The sequence below is a fragment of the Sparus aurata genome, chromosome 18, assembly GCF_900880675.1.
Source record: "Sparus aurata chromosome 18, fSpaAur1.1, whole genome shotgun sequence".
In the NCBI taxonomy this organism is placed as follows: domain Eukaryota; kingdom Metazoa; phylum Chordata; class Actinopteri; order Spariformes; family Sparidae; genus Sparus; species Sparus aurata.
This window is the reverse complement of record NC_044204.1, coordinates 28,138,013-28,159,474: the sequence shown is the minus strand read 5'-3', so window position 1 is coordinate 28,159,474 and position 21,462 is coordinate 28,138,013. Positions and strand designations below refer to the sequence as shown.

The 21,462-nt window shown below is 41.1% G+C and overlaps 4 protein-coding genes and 1 long non-coding RNA gene across 6 annotated transcripts in view; 2 read left to right on the top strand and 3 right to left on the bottom strand.

Annotated features, from left to right (window-relative positions):
- The first annotated feature begins 1,132 nt into the window (after positions 1-1,132).
- LOC115568295 (uncharacterized) lies at positions 1,133-2,281 on the top strand. Its single transcript, XR_003981366.1, has 2 exons — positions 1,133-1,308; positions 1,970-2,281. It is a non-coding gene; the product is annotated as an uncharacterized LOC115568295 (long non-coding RNA).
- On the bottom strand, positions 1,467-7,628 carry LOC115568294 (inositol-trisphosphate 3-kinase A-like). The gene is made up of 8 exons (XM_030395457.1): positions 7,511-7,628; positions 6,436-7,368; positions 4,921-5,005; positions 4,080-4,293; positions 2,934-3,138; positions 2,718-2,819; positions 2,382-2,453; positions 1,467-2,193 (listed from the first exon to the last, which is right to left on the bottom strand). The coding sequence occupies exons 2-8, from the start codon at positions 7,351-7,353 to the stop codon at positions 1,930-1,932; spliced, it is 1,860 nt and encodes a 619-aa protein (XP_030251317.1). The 5' UTR covers positions 7,354-7,368; positions 7,511-7,628; the 3' UTR covers positions 1,467-1,929.
- A 196-nt stretch (positions 7,629-7,824) lies between these two features.
- LOC115568785 (seipin-like) lies at positions 7,825-14,251 on the bottom strand. Its single transcript, XM_030396372.1, has 10 exons — positions 14,100-14,251; positions 13,232-13,496; positions 13,063-13,141; positions 12,821-12,964; positions 12,681-12,716; positions 11,775-11,909; positions 11,590-11,687; positions 10,750-10,879; positions 10,557-10,635; positions 7,825-10,478 (listed from the first exon to the last, which is right to left on the bottom strand). Exons 2-10 carry the CDS (start codon positions 13,480-13,482, stop codon positions 10,279-10,281), a joined length of 1,152 nt encoding a protein of 383 aa, XP_030252232.1. The 5' UTR covers positions 13,483-13,496; positions 14,100-14,251; the 3' UTR covers positions 7,825-10,278.
- Positions 14,252-15,183: 932 nt separating this feature from the next.
- On the top strand, positions 15,184-17,864 carry rnaseh2c (ribonuclease H2, subunit C). The gene is made up of 5 exons (XM_030396374.1): positions 15,184-15,326; positions 15,833-15,994; positions 16,630-16,742; positions 16,870-16,989; positions 17,632-17,864. The coding sequence occupies exons 2-5, from the start codon at positions 15,841-15,843 to the stop codon at positions 17,653-17,655; spliced, it is 411 nt and encodes a 136-aa protein (XP_030252234.1). The 5' UTR covers positions 15,184-15,326; positions 15,833-15,840; the 3' UTR covers positions 17,656-17,864.
- Positions 17,441-21,462, bottom strand: part of zbtb3 (zinc finger and BTB domain containing 3) — a 7,479-nt gene continuing 3,457 nt past the window's right edge. For both annotated transcript variants that reach the window (XM_030396368.1, XM_030396370.1), the window contains exon 3: positions 17,441-20,881. In XM_030396368.1, coding sequence (XP_030252228.1) covers positions 19,819-20,881 — 1,063 coding nt within the window. In that variant the 3' untranslated portion in view covers positions 17,441-19,818. The remainder of the gene's footprint in view (positions 20,882-21,462) is intronic.

The window sequence follows — 21,462 nt, the reverse complement described above, 5'->3', positions numbered from 1 at the left end:
GGAAACAGTTGCGGCTGTGTGCCGTCTGGGCTGGAGGCAGTCAGACTGTCCCGCTCAGCAGGAACAACAGCACAGCGCCACCTGGTGGACAGGTTTCAGACTGGGGTCAGGGTCTCACAGCCACCCAGTTAGACCCATAGACTTAAATACATAGTCTGTCATGTATATATACTGTATGTCTATGGTTAGACCCACTACAACAGCTGTGAATTGAATCCAAGCCATGTGAGGGGTTATAATATTTATTAATTGTTTCAAAGAAGTGTTGGTTCATCTTTTTATTGGCATGTGTAGTTTGTGGTGCTGCTGAATCATGCTGCACTTGGTCGAACCACATTAGCAGCCTATAATAAAAGGAGTGGACAAAATACCTGGAATACCTGCTTGGAAACACCTCGGCACAACACCTCCTGTCAGACGATGAGAGCTGAGCATTATAACTTCACAAAGGAAGGATTTACTACAAGTGTGACTGCATTTTTTAGTGAGGTGTACCTAATAAATTGGCAGCTGAGTGTGTGATGTTGATGATAAACTCTGTGCTGTGGCTTCTAGCGAATCAGTGCAGGTTATTTTGTGTAGAAGTGTGAATACGTTTGGTTACTAGTGTTGTATGAAGTTCCCAACAGTCATTCTTGAGTAAAGGTGAGGATATCATGTTGAAATATTAATTAAAAGAAAGATTCACACATACCAATTGAGTAAACCCTCAAAGTATCTGATATTAAGTGTACTTAAGTGTCAAAAGTATAAGTAAGAGGTCAATTATACATATATTTTCATGTATGCATTTACTGTATACGATGGACCAGGACAGTTATCAGATCTAATAATCAGAATTTTGGGGAATTTGTGATCTGAATACATTTTTATCTTCTTCTGATTTAAAAATGCACTCATATAGCTCTGATGCAGACTGCAATCAGAAAAGAAGTAACACTATCTAAAGTTATAAAATGAATGTAGTGAGTAAAAAATACAATATTTGCCTCCAAAATGTAGTAAAGTGAAAGTATGTAGTGGCAGAGAATGGAAATACTCCAGTCATTAAAGGAAAAGTACTCCAGAATTGTACTGAGATTCAGAACCTGAGTGGATGTACTTAGTTACACTCCATCACTGTTGGCAACAGTACAGCATTCTCACAGTTTCTTGTTTTGTTTTAAGTGCAAAACCTTACATTGCATTGAAGTATTCTGTTTTACATGTCTTGTGCATGATTTTAAACACATTTCCCCCGAACTCCCCCGTACACAGTTGTTAACTTTTGACGCTTTAGGATTTAAGATAGAATCCAAAATGTAATATGTAAGTTTTCTCGTGTTTTGACTGGAAGAAACAGCACAATACAGGATGTGTGCTTGCTTTCCTTTTTTCTCTCTGTTGCCTGTGTTTGTACTTTACATGACCATGAGCTGTTTTATATGAATCAGGGGTGAACGTGGGAATATAAAGACCGAGCAGACGGCGGCGTTAATTGTTTATTTCACTCAGGACGGACTGTCTAATATGTGAAGGACTTTTGTATACAAGTTATAATACCAGCAAAAAGGTTCAGCTGCATCATTTAATTCAAATCCCTGATAATAATACATAACACAACATCAGGCTGTTCAACCATATGCGTGTGTTGGTGTGTGTGATGTATTTTTCCTTAGCATGTGCTACAACACAACTGTTGGTAAGAAAGCATCAGCAGGTCAAACAACGTGGATTTTTGTGCCCAGAAAAGAAGGAAGAAGTCTCTTAAATCTTAAATCTTTGTAACAAAACTTAAAAAAACCAAGACAACCACATCACATTTCAATGGATTTTTAGCTGAATAGTTTGAATTCCTCCCCTCCTGTCTCTTCTCTCAGCAGTTCAAAGTGTAACAGCAGCCGTTTTGTCCGACCTGATCCTGACTTTGAGTTGTTTCAGCCACAACCCTCAGTTTACTTCATGTAACGGTATTTTTTCTCCTCCACAGCCGTCCTCCTGCTGCCAGGAGGCCACGCTGATGGCCTGGCCCAGAGAGGTGATGAGGGAGGTGAGGCCGATGAGGTATCCGTCCTCCCTGTTCCCCTCGGCCCACGGGACGTTGTGCAGGAGCTCGCCTGTCTCGGGCACCGGTGTCGTCTTCCCAAAGTCTATCATCCACACGTTGGCCTTGCTGGTGTGGTCGTGGACGAAAAGAAGCGAGCTGCCAATCACCTGAACCAATCGAAGATATGAATAAATGCAGACTCGTTATAAGAATACGAAGCAAGGATGAATTTGAAAGAACATGAGAGATACTCTGCTTAGTATGGTCTGATTGTTTTCTCTGTAGCTGCTGTTTCCATGAGTCGTGTTTCACTCTAAGTCGACAAGTGAACATTTGTCTCTTTGTGTAAACAAACCTCGTGACTTCTGAAAAATAGTGAATTCTGCAGTGCATCGCTCAGAGCCAGGAGTCTGGAGTGGTACGCTTTCTGAGAACACAGATGGGTAAAGCTGTTGTTCAGCAGCAGATAATGCAAACATCACAGGGTTATTTCATTCAATTCACCCACAGGGCAGCAACTCAAACTGAACAAGTAACTCATTTTTATTCAATTTAAGTTCTTTAAGGCTGCTCAATCAGTTCAGGCACAGTCAGAAAATGTTGGAAAATGTGGTTCTTGATGTATTTGTTTGCGAATCATAATATGATTTTGGACATGTTTCCTGAAGCAAGAGAAGTGTAATGTCACTACCAGGATCTCCAGCTGACTCCTGGTGAAGTAGAGTAATGCCTCTGTGACCTGAGTTAGACTCAGAATCTTCCTGAAGTCCCGCTGGACGCTGCCGTCCTCCATCTGACCCACAGAGAAAAAAAAAACAGAACAGCGTGGAGGTGACACATCTAAAACACGTTCAGATATTATTTGTGACTTGAGTAGTGCAGGGATGTCACTGCTCTTTACTCCTACCATGACTCCCTCTATCCTGAAGCCCAGTGTGGACGTAGAGCTGGTTGTATCCCTCCACTGAAGGTATCTCCACTTGGTCACAGCTTTCTGTGCGTGTTCCTCCGCCGACGGAGCTGAGGGGTCTACTTTCACCATCTTCTGGTACATGTCACTCCGCAGGGGGGCCTTGATCCGGGCTTTGATCAATTCCTCCTCCTGGTATGTCCTGAGAGGAAAACATGAAAAAAATATTGCTACGGATCAAATCCAATGCGATGAATGAATTTACATTTTCTGTGTGACATATTGTAGGTAAGCTGGCTTGTTTCTGTTTCTTGAAAATGTTTCACCTCCCATCCAAGAGGCAACCTCAGGTCTGAACTCAAGAAACCTCTTGGACATCTTCAAGAAACTGAAACAGCCTCAGATATAGCAGTTAGAATCACTATGACCTGGATGACTGAGAACCTTTATCAACATGAATTTTGACAATGACATGTTGTTTGGGTTTCCAAGGTAGGATTCTGAGGTATTGAAATGAGACCAGGGTAAATTACATTCCCAATTTAGCATCGTGACTGAAACCAGTGGCGGTTCTAGACCAGTTTTAAAAGGGGGGCCAGGTTGGGGCCGGCTTTTTGTTAGGGGGCACATACAACCCGGAAAAAAAGATAAATCCCTCATTCAGACAAAACAGTGTTGACAATTTCAGGAATTTTGATTGGGTAGTAAACTGCTGAGACACTTTATTTCAGCCTTTCCCTTCAAAACAAAATCGTTGCAAGAAATCTGTCATTGTATTATTAATGCAGACTCCCTGTCAGGGGGGCCACAGGGGGGTCCAGACTCAGAGTTACCGGGGCACTGGCCACTGTTGGCCCCCCCTAAAACCGCCCCTGACTGGAACTCAAGATCTGATTTAATCCATGACATACAGTAATGTTAAGCCTATCTTATAAACTGCCAGACTGAACTGATGCAGTCAAAGGCAAAAGGGAGCATGTAAGGAGAAAACACAACTACATACAGGCCAATATGAAACGTTATGTGCCAATTAATCCTATGTAGCTTTACTGCTGCACATCAAGCTTTTAGATGTTTGTTCCCACGAAGCCCTCTCATCTCTACAGTGTTAGTTGGTTAGGAAAAAACTGCTCTCAATCCCACCTGACTCCCATCTTGCAGTCCATGATGACGGGTCTCCTCAGGCCGCTCAGCAGGTCCTCCAGGCGGATATAGCGCTGCTCCCCCCTGGTGACCAGGCCGTGGTACTGTGGCACAAAGGGCCGCAGCGGGTCTCTCATCAGGGAGTCCAGACACTTTGCCTCCACCTCGTTGTACAGCTTCAACACCTCCCCGCTGTCACTCAGCTGGAAGTTACCTGGGGAGAGCAAAAAAAAAACCAGCGAGGCAGGGACAAAGAATGATTGATTCATTTGTTCAATAAAGCAAAAAGGTTAACTGTGGATCTCTGCTGAATAAACTCAAACTGTATGCAGCTCTAACTATAGAGACAGTTTCTCTCTCAGCTCTTGAATAGCTGACATTCTGGAGGTACAAATGCTGGGACACAGCAGCAGTGATATTTACAAGTGGGGCGATGTCAGCTATGTCATTTTAGTGGTTACATTAATTTGTAGACTAACCATTATTAATATTTATACATTTTTAGTCGTTAGCTTTTTCACTGTCAACAATAAAAAATGCTTTATAAAAACATTTATTAAGAAATTGGGAAGGTTTATAAAAATGTGTTGCAACTTTGTAATGGCCATCTAAATAATGTTTACAGATGGACAGTGTTTTTATTGACCGTTTATAAGATACAACACAAATCTTTACAGTAAACACCTGCTAAATAAATGGTTTAAAGAGCTTTACTTTTATTTGTTAACAGTGAAACTTTGAACATTTAACTTCAGTTTAATTAGCGATACATTTGGAATTAATAAGTGATGATTATTATAAACTGTAACCACTGTTTGTGGCTGAACCGTAATAAACATGCCTTGATGTCCAGCCAGCTGGACCCAGGAGCTCTGCCGCCGCATTGACCAGTGCATCATGGTCAGGAAGGTTTTCCAGGAGCGGCTCTGAGGCACAAAGCAAAACAGATTGTTATCGTCTTCACATGAAGGTAATGAACAATTGCTCGTCATGCATTTTCTATACTGTGCTCAGGATCTGGAGCCTATCCCAGCATGCATTGCTTTTTTTAGAAGCTGGTTATGACACCTGGTTTATACACAGCATACGTTCAAACGCTTTCACCTGCAGGCTATTCAGAATATCCAATTCACCTTAACCTGAACGTGTACTGTTTTTCTCAAAAACACTTCAGTCGATCATGAAAATAGTTTTCAATTCATGTAACAGCTGACAACTTATTGAATATGTTCTACTCATGGACATGGCCACTGCTTCATGTAGGCTAATGCTCAGTATGCATCGTATCGTTTAAGAATGTACTCGATGGATGTTCAAATGCTTTTAACACAGCAGACATTTTGACTTGTTGTTTCCAACATTATCAGTGGCTTCATTCTAATAAAGTGTCCCGGTCAGCCGTGACAGTGTGACAGAGTGCCAACATGAACAATAACAGGACCCTGAAACCAAAGCAGCTAAATGGAATTCTGCCATCATTAATTTAATTATTTACACTGTGATGTGTCAAAACTGTCTTACTTCTAGTCAAAAATATCTCAATACACTAAAAATATGACTAGATCAGTTGGAAAGTAACATCTCTATATATCTAGTATCATTTTCACTTATTACACACAAATATTCTGGACAAAGTTGAACAATCACATTTTCACTAGTTTTCTCTGGCCATGTCGAACATGCAACGTTTTCAGATTGAGAGCTGTGGCACATTAAACGGTATAAACACCTCTAGTCTTCTGTGCACGTCAAAAACTGACAGAGTGCGTTTGGTGTTTACAAATAGTGCATACCTCGACAGTTACGGTCTGTTTTGTATATACACAAAACAGTTGCCACCTGACAGGCATGGCCATTGAAAGAAAAGAAAAACAAGAGACGCCTACGCGAACCCGAGCATGCTCAGTAGAGACGCTCACAAATAACAAAGCCTGTAGTTTCAAGAAAATGTCTACATGATATATCCGCAGAGGTTTACCACACTGTTACTATTTGGTCACAGACTGCTCTTCAGTATCTGACAATGCAAACTGCAGTCTGCACTGAGGACATCTACTCCCTTGTCCTCCTCCCTCCGTCTGCTCCCCTTTGCTCTCATATCTGTAGCAGCAGCAGCAGCAGCAGCAGCAGCGAGGCATGCAAACGCCATTCAAATCTGTCCTCGTCAAAGTCCTCTTTCAAGCCTATGCAAATCATCCAGAACCACAGGTGCAAAGAACAGTTGAGAAATATAGTTTTAGGCCTCTTCCATGGAAAAGCAGAGCGGCCACGTGCAAAGCTATGATGCCAGTGCACATATGTTCGGATGGCTAATGCCACAAGAGAAAATGTAGCTTTAAATTGCATCAATCCTCACCTTCCTGAAAGTCCTCCTCCTGGAGACGGCATCCTCTCCTTCGCTGAAGACCTCATCGCTCTCTGCTGAGGAGAGGTTGATGGAGGAGCTGGAGGAGGAGGTGGAGGAAGAGTGCAAAATCTTGGAGAGGATTGGGTGTGGGGAGGACCACTGATGTGCTGCGGGGTCCTCCACCGTCCCTGACAGCTCCACAGCTTCTTCAACCTCTGGGGTCTCCCTACTGCTCTCATACTCCCCCTCCACTGCTGCTGAAACAGGAGATCTCTTCCTCCCCTCATCCTCTTCCTCTTTTGCCTCTATCTCAAAACTCGAGTTTTTACTTCTCCAGTGTTTCCACTCCCTGTTTGTGCCCCCCTCCCTCTCCTCATCATCGTGCTCCCTCTCTCTTTCAGTCTCTTCTACCCGTCTTTTCCCGCTCCATCGTGCGCTCTCCCATCCGTCCGGATCAACTTCATAGCTCCCCCCTAACCTCTCCCTCCTCCTCGTCCTCCATTTCGCCTTCACTTCGCCCCTTGCACATCTTGCCTTCAACTCGAAGTCCTCTTTTCTTTCTGTGCCTTGGACCGACTCATTCACGTCCTCCCTCATCGTGTCATCATGTCTGAGATTGGTTTGATGAGCGATCATATTGTCCTGCTCTCCATCCTCTCCGAGTCCACCTATGCACTGATTGTAAGGGGGGAAACTTTTTGTCGACTGGAGTTTTGGTCTGGATCTCGCTCTGAGCCTCCCGCAGCTGCTGGAGGGCCCTTCACGGATTGTAACATTTTGGTACGTCTCCTCTGATAGTCCGGCAGGGAGGTCATTATCCATTGTTTGCTTGTTATCTGTTTCCATCTTCACTCCCTCCACGTGGTTGTCATCGGTCACATCCATCTTTAAGTCCAGTGTGGAGCGTAGATGGTGTATCTGCTCCATGGACCCAACATGTGCCTGTACAAAACAAGGAAATGTTTACAAGAGCTGCAGTTTTGAATACATTTGAGGAAATGAATTTTGAAGTCTAAACGTCACTCTAAAAACACTCTTAAAATGACACTAACAGAAATATAAAATCTTCATAAGTCTAACTTACCTTACCGTACCTTACCTGTGTCTTGCACCTGTGATAGAAAGCTCCGTGCCTTTCACCGAGCTACATCCCTCTCTCCTCTCTCCGCTCCCTGCTGGTGCCATATTTTGCATGCAGTGACGTTAGTAAGTTTCCAAAGTTTCATCCAGCCAACAGAGCCACAGGGCCAAGAGGACATCCAGGAATGACAGATGTGACTGTGTCAGATAGCAGGCGAGGAAGGTGTCCTCCCACCACATATGAGTGTACTTGGTGGGTTAACTGTTTTAACTCAGTTGTTTTATTTTACAGACAAAGGTTTGACCAAAACACAGATGCACATTTTTAACAGGTTTTTATTGCAACAGAATTTAGCTTAGAATGGAGACAAGTCACAAACATTTTGGAAGTTGAAAGTTAAAAAAAGTCAAAGTCTGCACCAACAGAAACTCCTCTCTCCCACAGAAAACACTGCTCCTGAAATGCCTCGTCAATAGTTGACACTATGTCACCACGTCACACATTTGCATAATTCAATGCCTCTGCTAGATTGGAACATGAAACTTGATTTGACACAGCTGCTCTGTTGTTGTCAGTGCTGCTGGCCCAGACATGTGTGAACTGACCAATCAGAGGACACTGGGCTTTAGCGACAACAGAGCTACTCAGACACAATAGTGCTGCATCACTATGTGGACAATATGAGAAGACTGATGTGTTTTTTGAGCATTAAAGCATAAAAACCAGTTCCAGTAGCAACTCAAATAAAACCACAAACCTTAAAATGAGTATAATATGTCTCCTTTAAGATATTTTTATAAAGCTGAAAAGATGAACAGGTTGCCTCACATGCTATCATCATAATTTAACATCTTTATCAATTGGTAACAACATTTCAAAGTACATTTCAGCCAGCATGATAGTTATAAGTTGCAAAAGAAACAGCTTCTAAATCATACATTGCATAACTGAAATAGGAAAGCAGCAAGCCAAGCCATTCAGCGTCAGTGTCAAAATGTTAATATACTATGTACGTCTCAAGTATACGGACGACCAGAGTGCTAAGATAAACAAATAAGTAATTCTGAAACAAATATTTATGTGAAGAAATACAGATATGATATATAATGTAACCATGAAAATGTATAATCATTAAATAGAAATGTACTGCTTCTGTCAAGGTCTTGGGTTTTAAATGTGTTATTTCCTGTTTTATGTTGAAAGAGACTCCTCATGTGTCATGCTTTTCTTTACACTTCCTGTCTTTGTATTTTTTTCCACATGTTTTCTGTTTTCACCGATTTTTAGTTAGTTAGTTAGTTCCTGTATATATTATGTTTACCTCTTCAGTTGTCCAGTTGTCATAGTCTGCTTTCCCAGTCCCGCTTTTACTTCTTGTGTCTCATGTGTTCCCTATTTTGTTCCAAAATCCTTTCCAGTTTGTTCTTAGTTAAAGTTACTACAAGGAACTATGTTATTTTGTTGATTTTTAAGGCCCTTGGGTACAAAAGTGGTATTGTTCCCACCGAAAAAAACAAATACAAATAAATATAAATGAACCAAAGAAATGTTATCTAAAGAAAATTCTAACACTACTCATCAACCACTTACAATTCAGTGCTTAGTTCTCTCCCCAGGCAGCTTAACAGCCATTCACATGCTCACCTAGCCCTAGCAACCCACATGAAGGCCGGTTAGTTCAACAACCCAAAAGTGGCCTTAACAGCTCTGAGACTCAGAGTTCAAACATGTCATTAACGACTCTGTAAGGACACTCCCACACAGTTTAAAAGGCTGCAGCTCCTCTCCAGTTAGTTAGAACCGAAGAGGTGTTTCAAGAAACTGAAATAAGTCCAGTTGCCTATGATACAGCACTTACAACTACCATGACCTGGATGACTGAGAACCTTCATCAACATATCTGAAGAAACATTCCCTCCTACTTCTTGTTAACTGGCTAATATCATACTCACTGTAGCCTTCGAAAATGTAAACAGAGGCTATTCCAGTCTACATTTGGACCCACTGACAGACGTAGGAATATGATACTCATATACATTTAGACTGTTTCATAACCACCTACCTTGTGGTAGCATTAAATTGATGTATTTCTCTTTAGTTTATTGGATTTGCCCCTGCCTGCATTTTCTGTTTTCATTGTCTGGCAGTTTATGCTGTCTAAATTTAAGCTTTATGTGATTAAAGGTCACTTTTTGTTTTCTCAACATGCCTGCCACATGACAGCTTCTTTTCATTTCCCTTTACCAGTTCATCAGCTATTTATGTATGTATGTATGTATTTCCCCCAGTTTTTTATTTCAGATCTTACCCGTGAATACTTCATTTCACAATACTGCTTTTTATTACCAAGTCTTTGTCTGTCAATCAAGACAAACAAGACGGAGACAGAACGGCTGTGCAGTCGTTCAGACCAAAGCCATTTACACAAGAGAGTCAATTACACAAATGGCTCTGCCCTGTTTATTCTGATTGACAGAAAAAAAGATGTGGCATTATTGAATAAAATTGAATAAAATTGCACTGTGAAATAACAACTGAATTTGGAACAAGGAGCTGAGGAATGAAATGGAATAAAACAACGTGAAAAATGTTATGGTATTGTGTTAAAAATCTATTGAATTATTTCGCTAGTTCAAGGTTGTATTACTTATTTTGACTCTATTTATACATTTGCTTATCATTCAAGGAATAAAAGAAGTATAAGAAATGAGAGATTTGTATAAAGTTTCAGAGGAGTCAAGCCCATAAATCAGAGGGTCCTCACAAGGTTATCACTCAATGTATTTGTTAGTGGTGAATGGGAGCTTTGTGAGTCCTCCCTCATCTCCTTCTCCCTCTCCATTATTGATGGACTCGGATTCATTTCGTCCACTCTGACCATTCATCTGTCTGTTATGCCCCTCTGTGTCGTATCCATCCATGCTCACATTTGTTGGGGTTGTCTGCTGCGGACCAGGCGGTTCTGCAGAACCTGTCAAGGAATTTATTATAGTTACTCGTGAAAATAACTTTAAAAATGTTGAAATTCTTGATGCCTGTGGTTTTGTACTTGCAGCATCTTTTCCGTCCCCTTGCTGGTTGTTGTTCATGGTCGTCCCCTCGAATGACAGCAACCCATCTGATCGGAGCTGTAAGTAACAAGGACACAAGCGCAGGGAGCTTGTTGAGTCTCAGTTTTAATAACACATCAGAGGAATCTGCATACTCACTTATTGTCTGCAGTAACTGGTGTCTCCTCTTACCTGCCCTGGACTCCATTCGACTTTAAACAGCAGCCGCATGTAGCTGATGAGGAAGAGCAGACTGAGGAAGATGAAGTTGCTCGACACACCCACCACGGCTGATATGAGAGGGAAGTTGAACAACAGGTACCTAAAAAGGGGTGGAAAAATAGGTTAACAGCAATTATGATGGCATAAAATGGTATAAAAGGCTGTACTCCTACTTTATCAGTTGTACTCTTACTTATCAAGACAAAAGAAAGTAAGTTTTTCCAGTGAAGAAAAAAAAAGAGATCATTCACTTCAGAAAGGTATCAATAACACACCGCATAAATCCTCAACTACAAGTAAAAGTCTTGCATACAAAACCCTTTCAAAATATTACTCCAAGATTCCTATCAGCTGTCACCAGCAACAGAGCTGTTGGAATTAAGGGTTCTGGACAGAATGACCTCAGTCATCGTTAAATACAAGGAAGTTTTTCAACACAGTTTTAAGGGCATGTAACGAGTGTCATCAGCATAAAAATGGAAGAACACATCATGATTGTGGATAACTTGGGCCAGAGGCAGCATGTACTAAATGGAAAATAGAAGTGGGCCAAGAACAGATCCTTGGGGGACACCACAAGGAAAATAAGATTAACCAGAGTGACAGAAAAAGTTCAGCTGAGGGTTTATGAACATAATAACCAGACGAGCCCTTGAGCCTCACCCAGATCTCTAAGTAATGTAATGATGTAAGTCCAGTAATGCAGGATACTATGGCTGAGTGTATCAAAGGCAGCCCTAAATCTAAAAGAACTAAAATCAAGCAGTTACCTCTGTCTGTAGCCAGCGGTGGGTGATGGGTCACTCTTACCTTAGACCACTGAAATGAGCATGAACATAGAGATGTGAAGAGTAGATCTGCACCTTGTTGGACAGGATCTCAATGACAGCAGTGGCAGAAGGGGTGTACTGCACATGGAAAAAAAACAGTAGGTAGACTTCAACAAAATACTTGATGAGACACATGATGAGACATCGCTGAAGTGCAGGACTCACGGGGTCGTCTGTGTAGTCTGAGAAGAGCTCCACCTCCAGTATTTGTTTCTGCTCAGCGGCTCCACTCAGAAAGGCTGGGAGGAACAGCAGTGTTCCCAGGTACCTGAGCAGGTCTGATTGGTATCGCAGAATACCCTGACCACGGCAGGACAACACAGTCAGCCTCACATACACACACCTGTACACTCACATATAATACATAGTTATTTTGGAGATTAATCAATCTTTTCTTGCAAATGTATGATGCCACAAACCCTGAAGATGTCTTCAGGGTAGTAAAAGATGCTTGATGATGTCATAGATGCAAAAGTTTACATTTTCTGGATAAGTCAATGATTGGGTTGTGTGCTTACTTTAATGAACACTAACAAAAGATGATCTCAGTGGACTTTATTGGGGGATTTTTAATGAGTTCATAACACAAAGTCCTGCACAATGTTTTTAAGTCCATTATAAGAGTTGTGCAGCTATTGTTTATACTAAAACTTTTTGTGTTGACTCAGTTCAAGGCTAAGTTTTGTAGCTGTACACACTTTTGTATCAGGCTGAATGCGGGGGCAAGAATACACAAGAAAATATCCAGCCTGATATAGTGTTAGGCTTCAAAAGACATATTTATTAGTACTGTTGCATGCATTTGATTTATGTATTTTTTCCTGATCACACAGTGTTTAATAAAGTAACTTTAGTCAATGAAGGCATCTCTCAAACTTGGAAGAGATCTTTACTGAGACCATGTGTTTGTATCAGTCTTTAGTTGACATGTTAATTCTGTCACCTCAGTCACCTGAGCACTAAGATCACCTTCTGTTGCAGTAGAGCTCTGCAGCAAGCATAAGCAGCCCTAATCTGGCACTGACCAGGCTGTGTGATTAAGAGGTTATTGTGCGTCAGCGATGTACTCACAAAGCGAGAGCTGGAGGCAGACAGCTGTTTACTTGCCTGCGAAACACACAGCAATGCAGTGAGTCAGTAGAGTTTGTGCAAACTAGAAGCATTATCTGATTGTATGTACACACAAGCTGAACAACACTTAATGAACTTACATGGCGAGAAGAGGAGGCAACTTGGCCTCCGTCCCGAGAGAAACAGGCTGCCCTGATCATGAACATCCCCTGTTCCCGATTGGCTGGAGAATCAGGCATCTCCAGTTGCAGGGAGATCTGATAGGCTTGGCCGAATGTCAGAACCTGAAAGAGCATTTTCAAAAGAATACAGAATCCTTTAATGTTTAGAGGAACGTTTAATACACAGAGATAGATACAAATACACACACATTCATACACACATTTTTCTTGTTCCTCATCAGTGAGATGTTGGCCACTGGATAAGTGCACAAAAAAGAGGAGGGGGATTCACAGTCTGTCCTGCAGGCATAAACATGAATGACTGAGTGAGGACAAAAGCAAAAAAGAGGTAATCAAACACACAGTAACAGTCATGCTTCATATACACACCTGTAATAATAGTGCACAGGTGTGGAAAAAGCCGCCCTGGGCATGTAGGAGTAGTAGAAGCTCCCATATAAAAAGGCGGCGATCCAGAGGAGCAGGACAACAACAGAAGACACAACAAAGCTTTGTACAATGGTCTGTCGGATGCGTAAGACCATATTGACGACAGCCTTCTGGAGCCTCAGCAGCACCTGAGCATTGAGGAGCGACGGCTCTCCAACATCTCCTTGAGACAAATCGCTCTCACGATCCATAATACCAGAAACAGCTGCAAAAGCCACACAAAGAAAACAAACAAAAACAACCCAGGAAGGTAAAGGCAGTCACATCAGTGATCAAAAGGACTATAGCTGCTGACTCAGTCCGGCTGAGGCTAGCTCCACAGTGAGTACGGTGTTTGACTATTACCCTAAATGTTATCTGGTTGTTGAGAGTTTGAAGAAAGATCTATCCTTGTCTGTTTGATTCCATATCTAACTCGGTGCGGTTAAGGGTGTTATGATCTCATGGAGCCTAAGACACAAACTCTGCTCTCATGCTGCAAAACCACAGAGACCGATCAGAGTCACAAGCAGAGGCCTTTCATATCAGATGACTTCAGTCTGACTGTATTACATGTATTGAGAGGCATGACACCGACTCTGTTCTTTAATGGTATCTACTGATATATCAAAACAGGAAGGGAGTACCAACTTGCTCAACAGACTTACATCCAGATCAAGTGTTATGCTCAGGTGCAGGGATACTACAGCGTTTTAACTCAACATTCAAATTAAAAACTTCAAGAAAACAGTTTTACTTAAAACATCCATGTGGAATCCAACAGCAGCGTACTTGCAACAGTGTTCTGTCTCGCTATAAAAAAACTCACCTCTGCCCAACTGAGCTGTTATGAAATCACTTCTCCTTTCCCTGAAGTCTTCTTGGCCCACAGTTTGCTGCTGTCCTGGGGAAATGTTATGAACAGAAAACTGCCCCAATAACTTATCCTTGGCTCCTAGAAAGCTGCCATTGGACGACGTTTAGCCCATCCCATATGAAGAGAGATGCTGCTGCCAACTGGGACAGAGTTCTGAATGTTGAACGTGACTCTGACAACACGGCTGGGGCTTTATTTTGTTTTGGCGATTGTTAAAATTGATCAATCCATTGTATTCAATCAAAACGTTGGATGATGGACAGTCCATGATTTGAGTTAATTCATTTATTGTATTTTCACACATACTTTGGCCTAATCCATTAATTTTCTGCATTGCTGCTAACTGTGCTCCAAAACTTTAATTTCCCCACATATCGCTCCTGAACTGTGATACTATCTGTAAAAAGGTATCTCAATTGTTATACATGAGTCATTGTAACAATGTTCCGCTAAAGTAAAAATTTACTATTTCAAGAGCTGGTGTAACATAAACACATCTGGATCTTTGCACTATGATCCAGCATTGCATTTAGAGAATAACCCATTACTGTTATGTATAATGCTTTAACAATATGTGCATTAATTTGATTTAATCAGACTGCTATTTAATTTATTCACACTGACTCAACATTATAGAAAAAACTTTACATTTAATATGACACTTTACACGGAATTTAAATATTAAATATTTGATTTATATTTTGTATACAATTTAAATACCTGATTAGGCAGAATGATTTTTTTAGTTTATGCACTATTTTAGAACAAGTTTCTCCAGTAATACAGGGAATTGCAGAATTATCTGTGATCTTGACCAAAACATGTGAATGGATAAATTGGAGAACATAAACATTGATAAACTTTGACAAATTTATAAACAAACTGGAGACCAGCTGTAGTTGTTTATAAATTGTCATTACTACATTATTACATGAGTACAACATAAAGATGTAATGTAACCCAGAGTAAGTCATTTTCAAAATATGACATTTATTCAAGACAGACAAAGATAAACCAAAGGGGGGAGGCCTCCTCTGGCCCAACAGAAAGAACCCGCCAAAATATCTCCGAGCGTAGAAGAAGACGCTCTCGTCCAATCACACGCAGCGGCTGGCGCAAACCGGAAGAGGTCCAATTTTACATTTCATTTCGCTTAGGCTGCTGGAAAACTGCTGGAAGGTAATGTTTCTGAAATCGCGATTGTCGTTATTTAACAGCATGTTAGACAATGTTACAGAGGAAGTGATAAAACACGCTAATATGATAAAATATTTCATAGACGATTCTGTTTATTTTAGGGAAAGTCTGCACTAGTTCGTGTCAAAGCTCCCACACTTCAGCCTGACAAGGAGTTAGCAAAGACTTAACAGCTTCTAATACTGACGTTTATCCACAAAAGAACTTGTCATAGAAGCATTCAGAATATGATTAATTGTGCATATTAACAAACTGTGCCATAATTAAAGTTAGTAAGGTTAACTGACATCAACAGACAGGGATAACAATCCTTTAGTGATACCTGCAGTTAATATATAATAAGTTATTTTAATTGAAAGAAGAAAAAAAAACCTTCACAGCAAAAGTTGCTGAGGCTGCTTGTTATGCTAAAAGACATTTTTGGTTTAAATAGAATACAAGAGTGTAATTTGTTATCGTGTGTGTGCTTTGTCCTCTTCTGTCTTCAGGTTGCAGGATGTCCTGTAACACAAGTGTTACTCGTGTTCAAGTGTCATCTGTGGGCCAGGCACAGAGAGCCACAGTCCACCTGATGCCCTGTGAGATTCAACACGATGGGCCGGCCCAGGTGTCACAATACATGACTGCCACCACTAAAGACCACAAACATGGTAAATGCAGAATATGTTTGATATCTTGTCATTTCCAGTTCATATAAAACAATGTGGGTGATAAAAATCATAAAAATATTACCAAATGTGGAGTTTCTCCTTTCTTCTAGTAATGTTACAGCTGGAATGTCGATGGGTTCTCTACATCTGTCCATACACTGGTGACTGTGTTTAAATTGGACAGTCGCGTTAAGATACTGGTTTGAACCATTACATGCTGCTTTCTATATGGGGCATTCGTCTCAAAGATAAAAGTGGACTGATGTCCAGCTGCTTGACCTGTCTGTTTCAAAGATTGTTGCGCTGATGATTACCTCTTCTTTAGTTCAGAAAGATCCCAGGTCAGGATCGGTGTTTGTTCCACCGTGATCCTCATTGTGAGTGAATTAATAAGTTACTTGCCTTTACAAATCAATTAAAAAAGCATTATCATGCCAAATGTATAATTTACAGCTCTTGGTAAGTGATTTTGGAGACCATAATTTAATGAGGAATGGTTTTAAAATCTATTTAGCAATAAAGGACTTCAACTAGTCACAGATTTAGAAAGGCATATCTCAACATTTTAATCTCAGTCGTTTCAAGTGGAGGAAAACTGTTATTAACTACTCTTCTGTTTATTTTTCCTGTTGCAGAGAAGACCGTGTCATTCAGAGGGCGTGGGTTGAAGGGGCAGGAGCTCAGCTGTCCACAGGGCTACACTGGCTTAGTGCTGAAAGAGATCGACAAGCCTGGCTCAGACCAAGAGGTAAATATCACTTATGTCTTGCCTAAGAAAAATATATGACAAAGCACTGACTGCATAGGGAATACAACTTGTTACTATGTCTACATGATGCTAAATTGTATGTGTGTGTGTGTGTGTGTGTGGCCAGGACAGGACAGTGAGGTTATCCTCTGTGTTTGACAAGCTGACCTACTGGAACCTGGAGACACCTCCGAACTCTGACGATACAGTTGTGATGGCAATGGACTGGCCAGAGTTGGCTGACGCAGTGAGTCTTTTTTTACTTTATTTTTACAGCTGTCTTTAAAAAGCCTGGTTTTAATCAAAGCCAAGACTAACCTGTGTCACTTGGTAATGAATGTCTTTCTCAAGAAATCCCTTATGTACATTATATAGGCTATAGTTAATGATGAGGTCCTTTATTTACAGTAATATGTAACCTAAGTCTTAAACTTGTTTTTTGAAATAAGCTGATGAGTAGCTTGTCTCATATAGCAGGATTAGTAAAGTTATTTGGATGAAGTCTTCTTTATCCACATTTTTACTGAACAGTTTTATTAGTACGTTTCTAATGTCCTTGTAAACTGATTTTAAGTGTGAGGGGTAAATCTAGTCTGATTTACTTACAATCATCTGTCATATAGGTGCTGTTAAAATTAATAATTCTACAGCCTGTTTCCTTTGTGTCTTACCACGTGCTCACCAGCTGTACAAGCAGATTCTGGGTTGATGCTGTTGGAACAGTCCAACAGCAGTTCTTTTTATTGTTTCTCCTCAGTTTAACAAATACTGTCAAATTGACAAAAACTTCTGCATTTACAACAGTATTTCACCCGAATATCATTCAAAATACAAGGACACAGAGGCAGATACATTTGTAGATGGATGCTGATATTTTGTCTCTTTACAGATCCACGGGCCAGTAGATGACTGAAGACAGAGGTGGCAGGTTGGCGTCCCCTCATCGTGTTAGACATGAAATGTACAGTTTGCTGGTTACTGGCTACAGACATGAGAAGATTTAAGAAATGCTGACCATGTCAAGTGTTACAGTGGCAGATCAGTCAATCACAGATTTAATGTTTATATTTTTGTATATGTTCTTTTTGTAGTGAAATAATAAAAAAAGAAGATAAACACTGACCAGCCTGTGCATTGTGTGATATCACTGGAACAATACAATATTTACTTACACATTGTTTCTACTGAACAGTGTTTATTCACAAGGTGACATTGAGCTTTTTGCACACTAGCTACCATGAAGCCCTCTAAGGAATCACTGACTCTGTGAACCTATGAATATCTGTGTAAAACTCTTAGGTTTGTATGCAACTACTGCAATACTAGTCCATTTTCATCTTACAGAGACTGTAAAACCTGGTGCAGGACAACAAATTCCAAGTGTCAAAAAGTCATTCAGGCACATCAACATTTCAGTTTAAACATTTAAAGACAAGGCAGAGTTACTGCAGGTGTCAGAGTGTGCTGAAACTGTATATTCTGTCATACTACAGAAGAAACACTACAGAAGGAAAGCTCACATGGTCAGTAAGAAAAGCCAAACACATTAAGGGTGAATCCCCAAACGTATTCACTCCTCCACTGCTATCCTACCAGGGAATATAGGTAGGAAGTTGAACAATACACCAGTTTCATATTCCTAAACTTTTTGAATTAGCCCTGATGGAGAATGCCAAGCAAAGTGCATGAAATGAGTCACTGGACAAGACGGCCACAGTGCAAAGTAAATCTGATTGAATTTACAGAAGACTACTGTACAGCCACTGGAAATGCATGAAATGGTTCGTCAGGTAAGAACTTGTGGAGCAGAAAATCGTGGGGCTGCAAACTTGTTAATGTCAGATATTGTAATGTTTTTCTAACGCAGAGGAGAAATAAAGCACCTTTCCTCAGCATTTAAAGAATTTCATTGATTTGTATAGCTGCCACTCTGATATTAGTCTTGTGTCAGCCGGCTCATTAAGCAATCATCAAGATTTCTTGCTTGAAAGAAATCAAAAGGAAGGACAAAGAAGATGGACAAACAGGGCAAAAAGAACGGCCATTTGGCAGGCACAGTTGATTTCCTACTTCACTGGACAGACATGTGTATATCTGCTGTTTATTAAGTGGCCTAATCAAAACTGATGCACTATCTGACTACAATTTAAAAATGTGTGCAGGTATTTCCTTCCAAGTCACCAGAGGGTTTCACTAAATAAAACACAGACAGTACAATTCTATGACAAACTTTGCTGGCTAAAAACTACACGCTAAAAAGGCAGTCGAACACATTACATTTCATGTAACTGATAAAAAAAACAACAGCTTTCCCTTACTACTGTTTTGAGTAGCAAACACCAGCTGAAGGATGTCACACAAGTCTTTGAGAATTTTTTGTACATATTGTGACTCTTCTGACAGCAATTAACATTTTCAAAACAAATGCATGAAAAATGAGAAGGATTAAAAAAAAACAAAAGAATCAAAACTGTAAAAGAGAAGAACAATGTCATAAAATCAATTTCAAATATAGTCATAGACTAAAATCAATCAGTTCTAGTGAGACAATGGTCACATGTGAATATAAAGGTTGTGATGAATGAGCGCCGATTTCTGTACTTACAGCCATAAATGTCCTCAGTATAGGGTGTAATCAGGGTGTTTACAAATATAAAAATATTAAGAGATTATTTGCAAAAATTGAGCCGGAAGGTTTGAATTGAGAGGTGTCATCTAGTGGAAACTGTACCACTTTCTTTTTTAAATAGGGTCCAACAGAGTCAAAGTTACTTGTTATACAAAATGTTGGTCATTTGATTACATTTATATGCCAAACATTTTTTTTTTTAAATCTAGTATTGTATTTGTGTTTAATGCTATTTTTTAGGTTTGAACTGTTGGTCAGACATGAAGATATCACCTCAGGCTTTGGGAAACTGTAAAGATATTTCACAGACCAAAAAAAACTAATTGATGAATCCAGAAAATAATCATTTGTTGCAGCCCTACCTGATTCAGGTTTAAAGGCAGAATTAGAGTTAGGATATCAAGTTGTGTATAAGTATAGAAATACAACAGTTTGTCTGTTTGAATGTTAGCTCAGAGACGGTGGGGGCGGTGGTGGTGGTGGTGGTGGTTGTTGTTGTTGTTGTGGTTGTTGTGTTGGCAGGGATGGCTCCATGTCTGACTTGCTGCGTTTCGCCGGCAGCGTGTGGTCATGAGCTTTGCGAATATGTCGATACAGGTCGCCTGACTGTGTGTAGCTCCGGTAGCAGTAGCGACACTCGTACGGACGTTCACGTGTGTGTACAATGGCATGGCGCCTTAGTGTGTATGTACACGAGAAAGTCTTTCCACAGACGCCACATGTGGGAACATCCTCCACAATGTTCCCCATAGAGTCCTGAAAGTCCTGGAAGTAGGCAGGATGGTCTGAATGATGCTGAGCCACAGATGAAGGAATGAGAGAGGCAGTGAAGGAGGAAGTGTCCTGGGAGGAGGGCCCGGCACCGGAGGAGGACGAGGAGGGAGAGAGCGGGAAGGAGTAGTCATTTGGATGGCTTTTGAATGACATTTGTAGGAGATCCTGTTGGTGGGAGGAGAGGAACTGAGGGTTGTTCAGCTCCTCTTCTTGGATGTCATCCTCAAACTCATCGTCTACTTCCATTACTGGTTCCCCCTCCCTGCTTTCCTCTCTCTCCTCCTCTAACTCCTCATCCGATATAACAATGGCCTCCACTTTGACTTTCACATTCTCTGCATCATTGTCATCTGTCCTCATTCGGCTCATAGCTCTCATATCCCTGTCAGGTCTCTTAATGGTTTGGGTTTCAGCAACGTGGAAGTTCAAGCTTTGGCGTTGGAGTGACACAGCGCTCTGGATTTGAATCTGGGGAGTTGCACGCTGTGGGGGCGAGTGTGTTGGGTTTGTTTCCAAGTTTGACATTAGTGATGATGATTGGATTAACATGACCATCTGTTGTCCTCCACTTGATGCACCGCTGCGGTCAGTCTCCGAGGGTTTCCGTACAGAGTCACGATGGGGTCTTGGGGAAAGGCTTGACTCTGACTGGGACAGAGAGACCACTGATGGACCAGTAGCCTGCCTCACTGGTACCAGGGAGGAAGAAGATGAGGGCTGCTGGTTACTGCTGTGGCTGGTGAACAACAGAAATAAAAAAGAATGTTCTGTAAACAACCTTACTTAACAACAAATCATAAAAATGTCCATCAGTGCATGGAGAAACAACCCAGTGTACATAGAGACGAGTGCACTTAAAGAGCAACTAAACCCCTCAGTTTTGGATGACGTGCTCTAAGCTGGAAATTCAAAAAATGCCTTGATGATGGGCGGGGCTCCAGGAGTACTCTTCGATTCCCCCCTCCCCCCTCCCCCCTAACCGTCACCACACTACACTACCTACTCAATAATCACTATGCCTCTCTATTCGCAATTCTCTCAATCCAACCTACTCGCCACAGATTCCAGATCAGCAGGTGCTAGTTTTTATAGGAGGGGGCGGAGCTATCCGTGGTGGACCGTGACGAAAGCTGCCTCCAAAACGTCATCTGCCTCCATCTCAGCCAATAGGAAAATTCAATTGTAATAACCGGGTTTCAACCCATAGAGGGCAGTCACACTTACATTTTTACTACAAAATATGCCAAATTGAAATACTTCGACTAAAATGTCAAGAGTTGGACCAGAATCACTCAGCAACACTACTTCATACCCAAA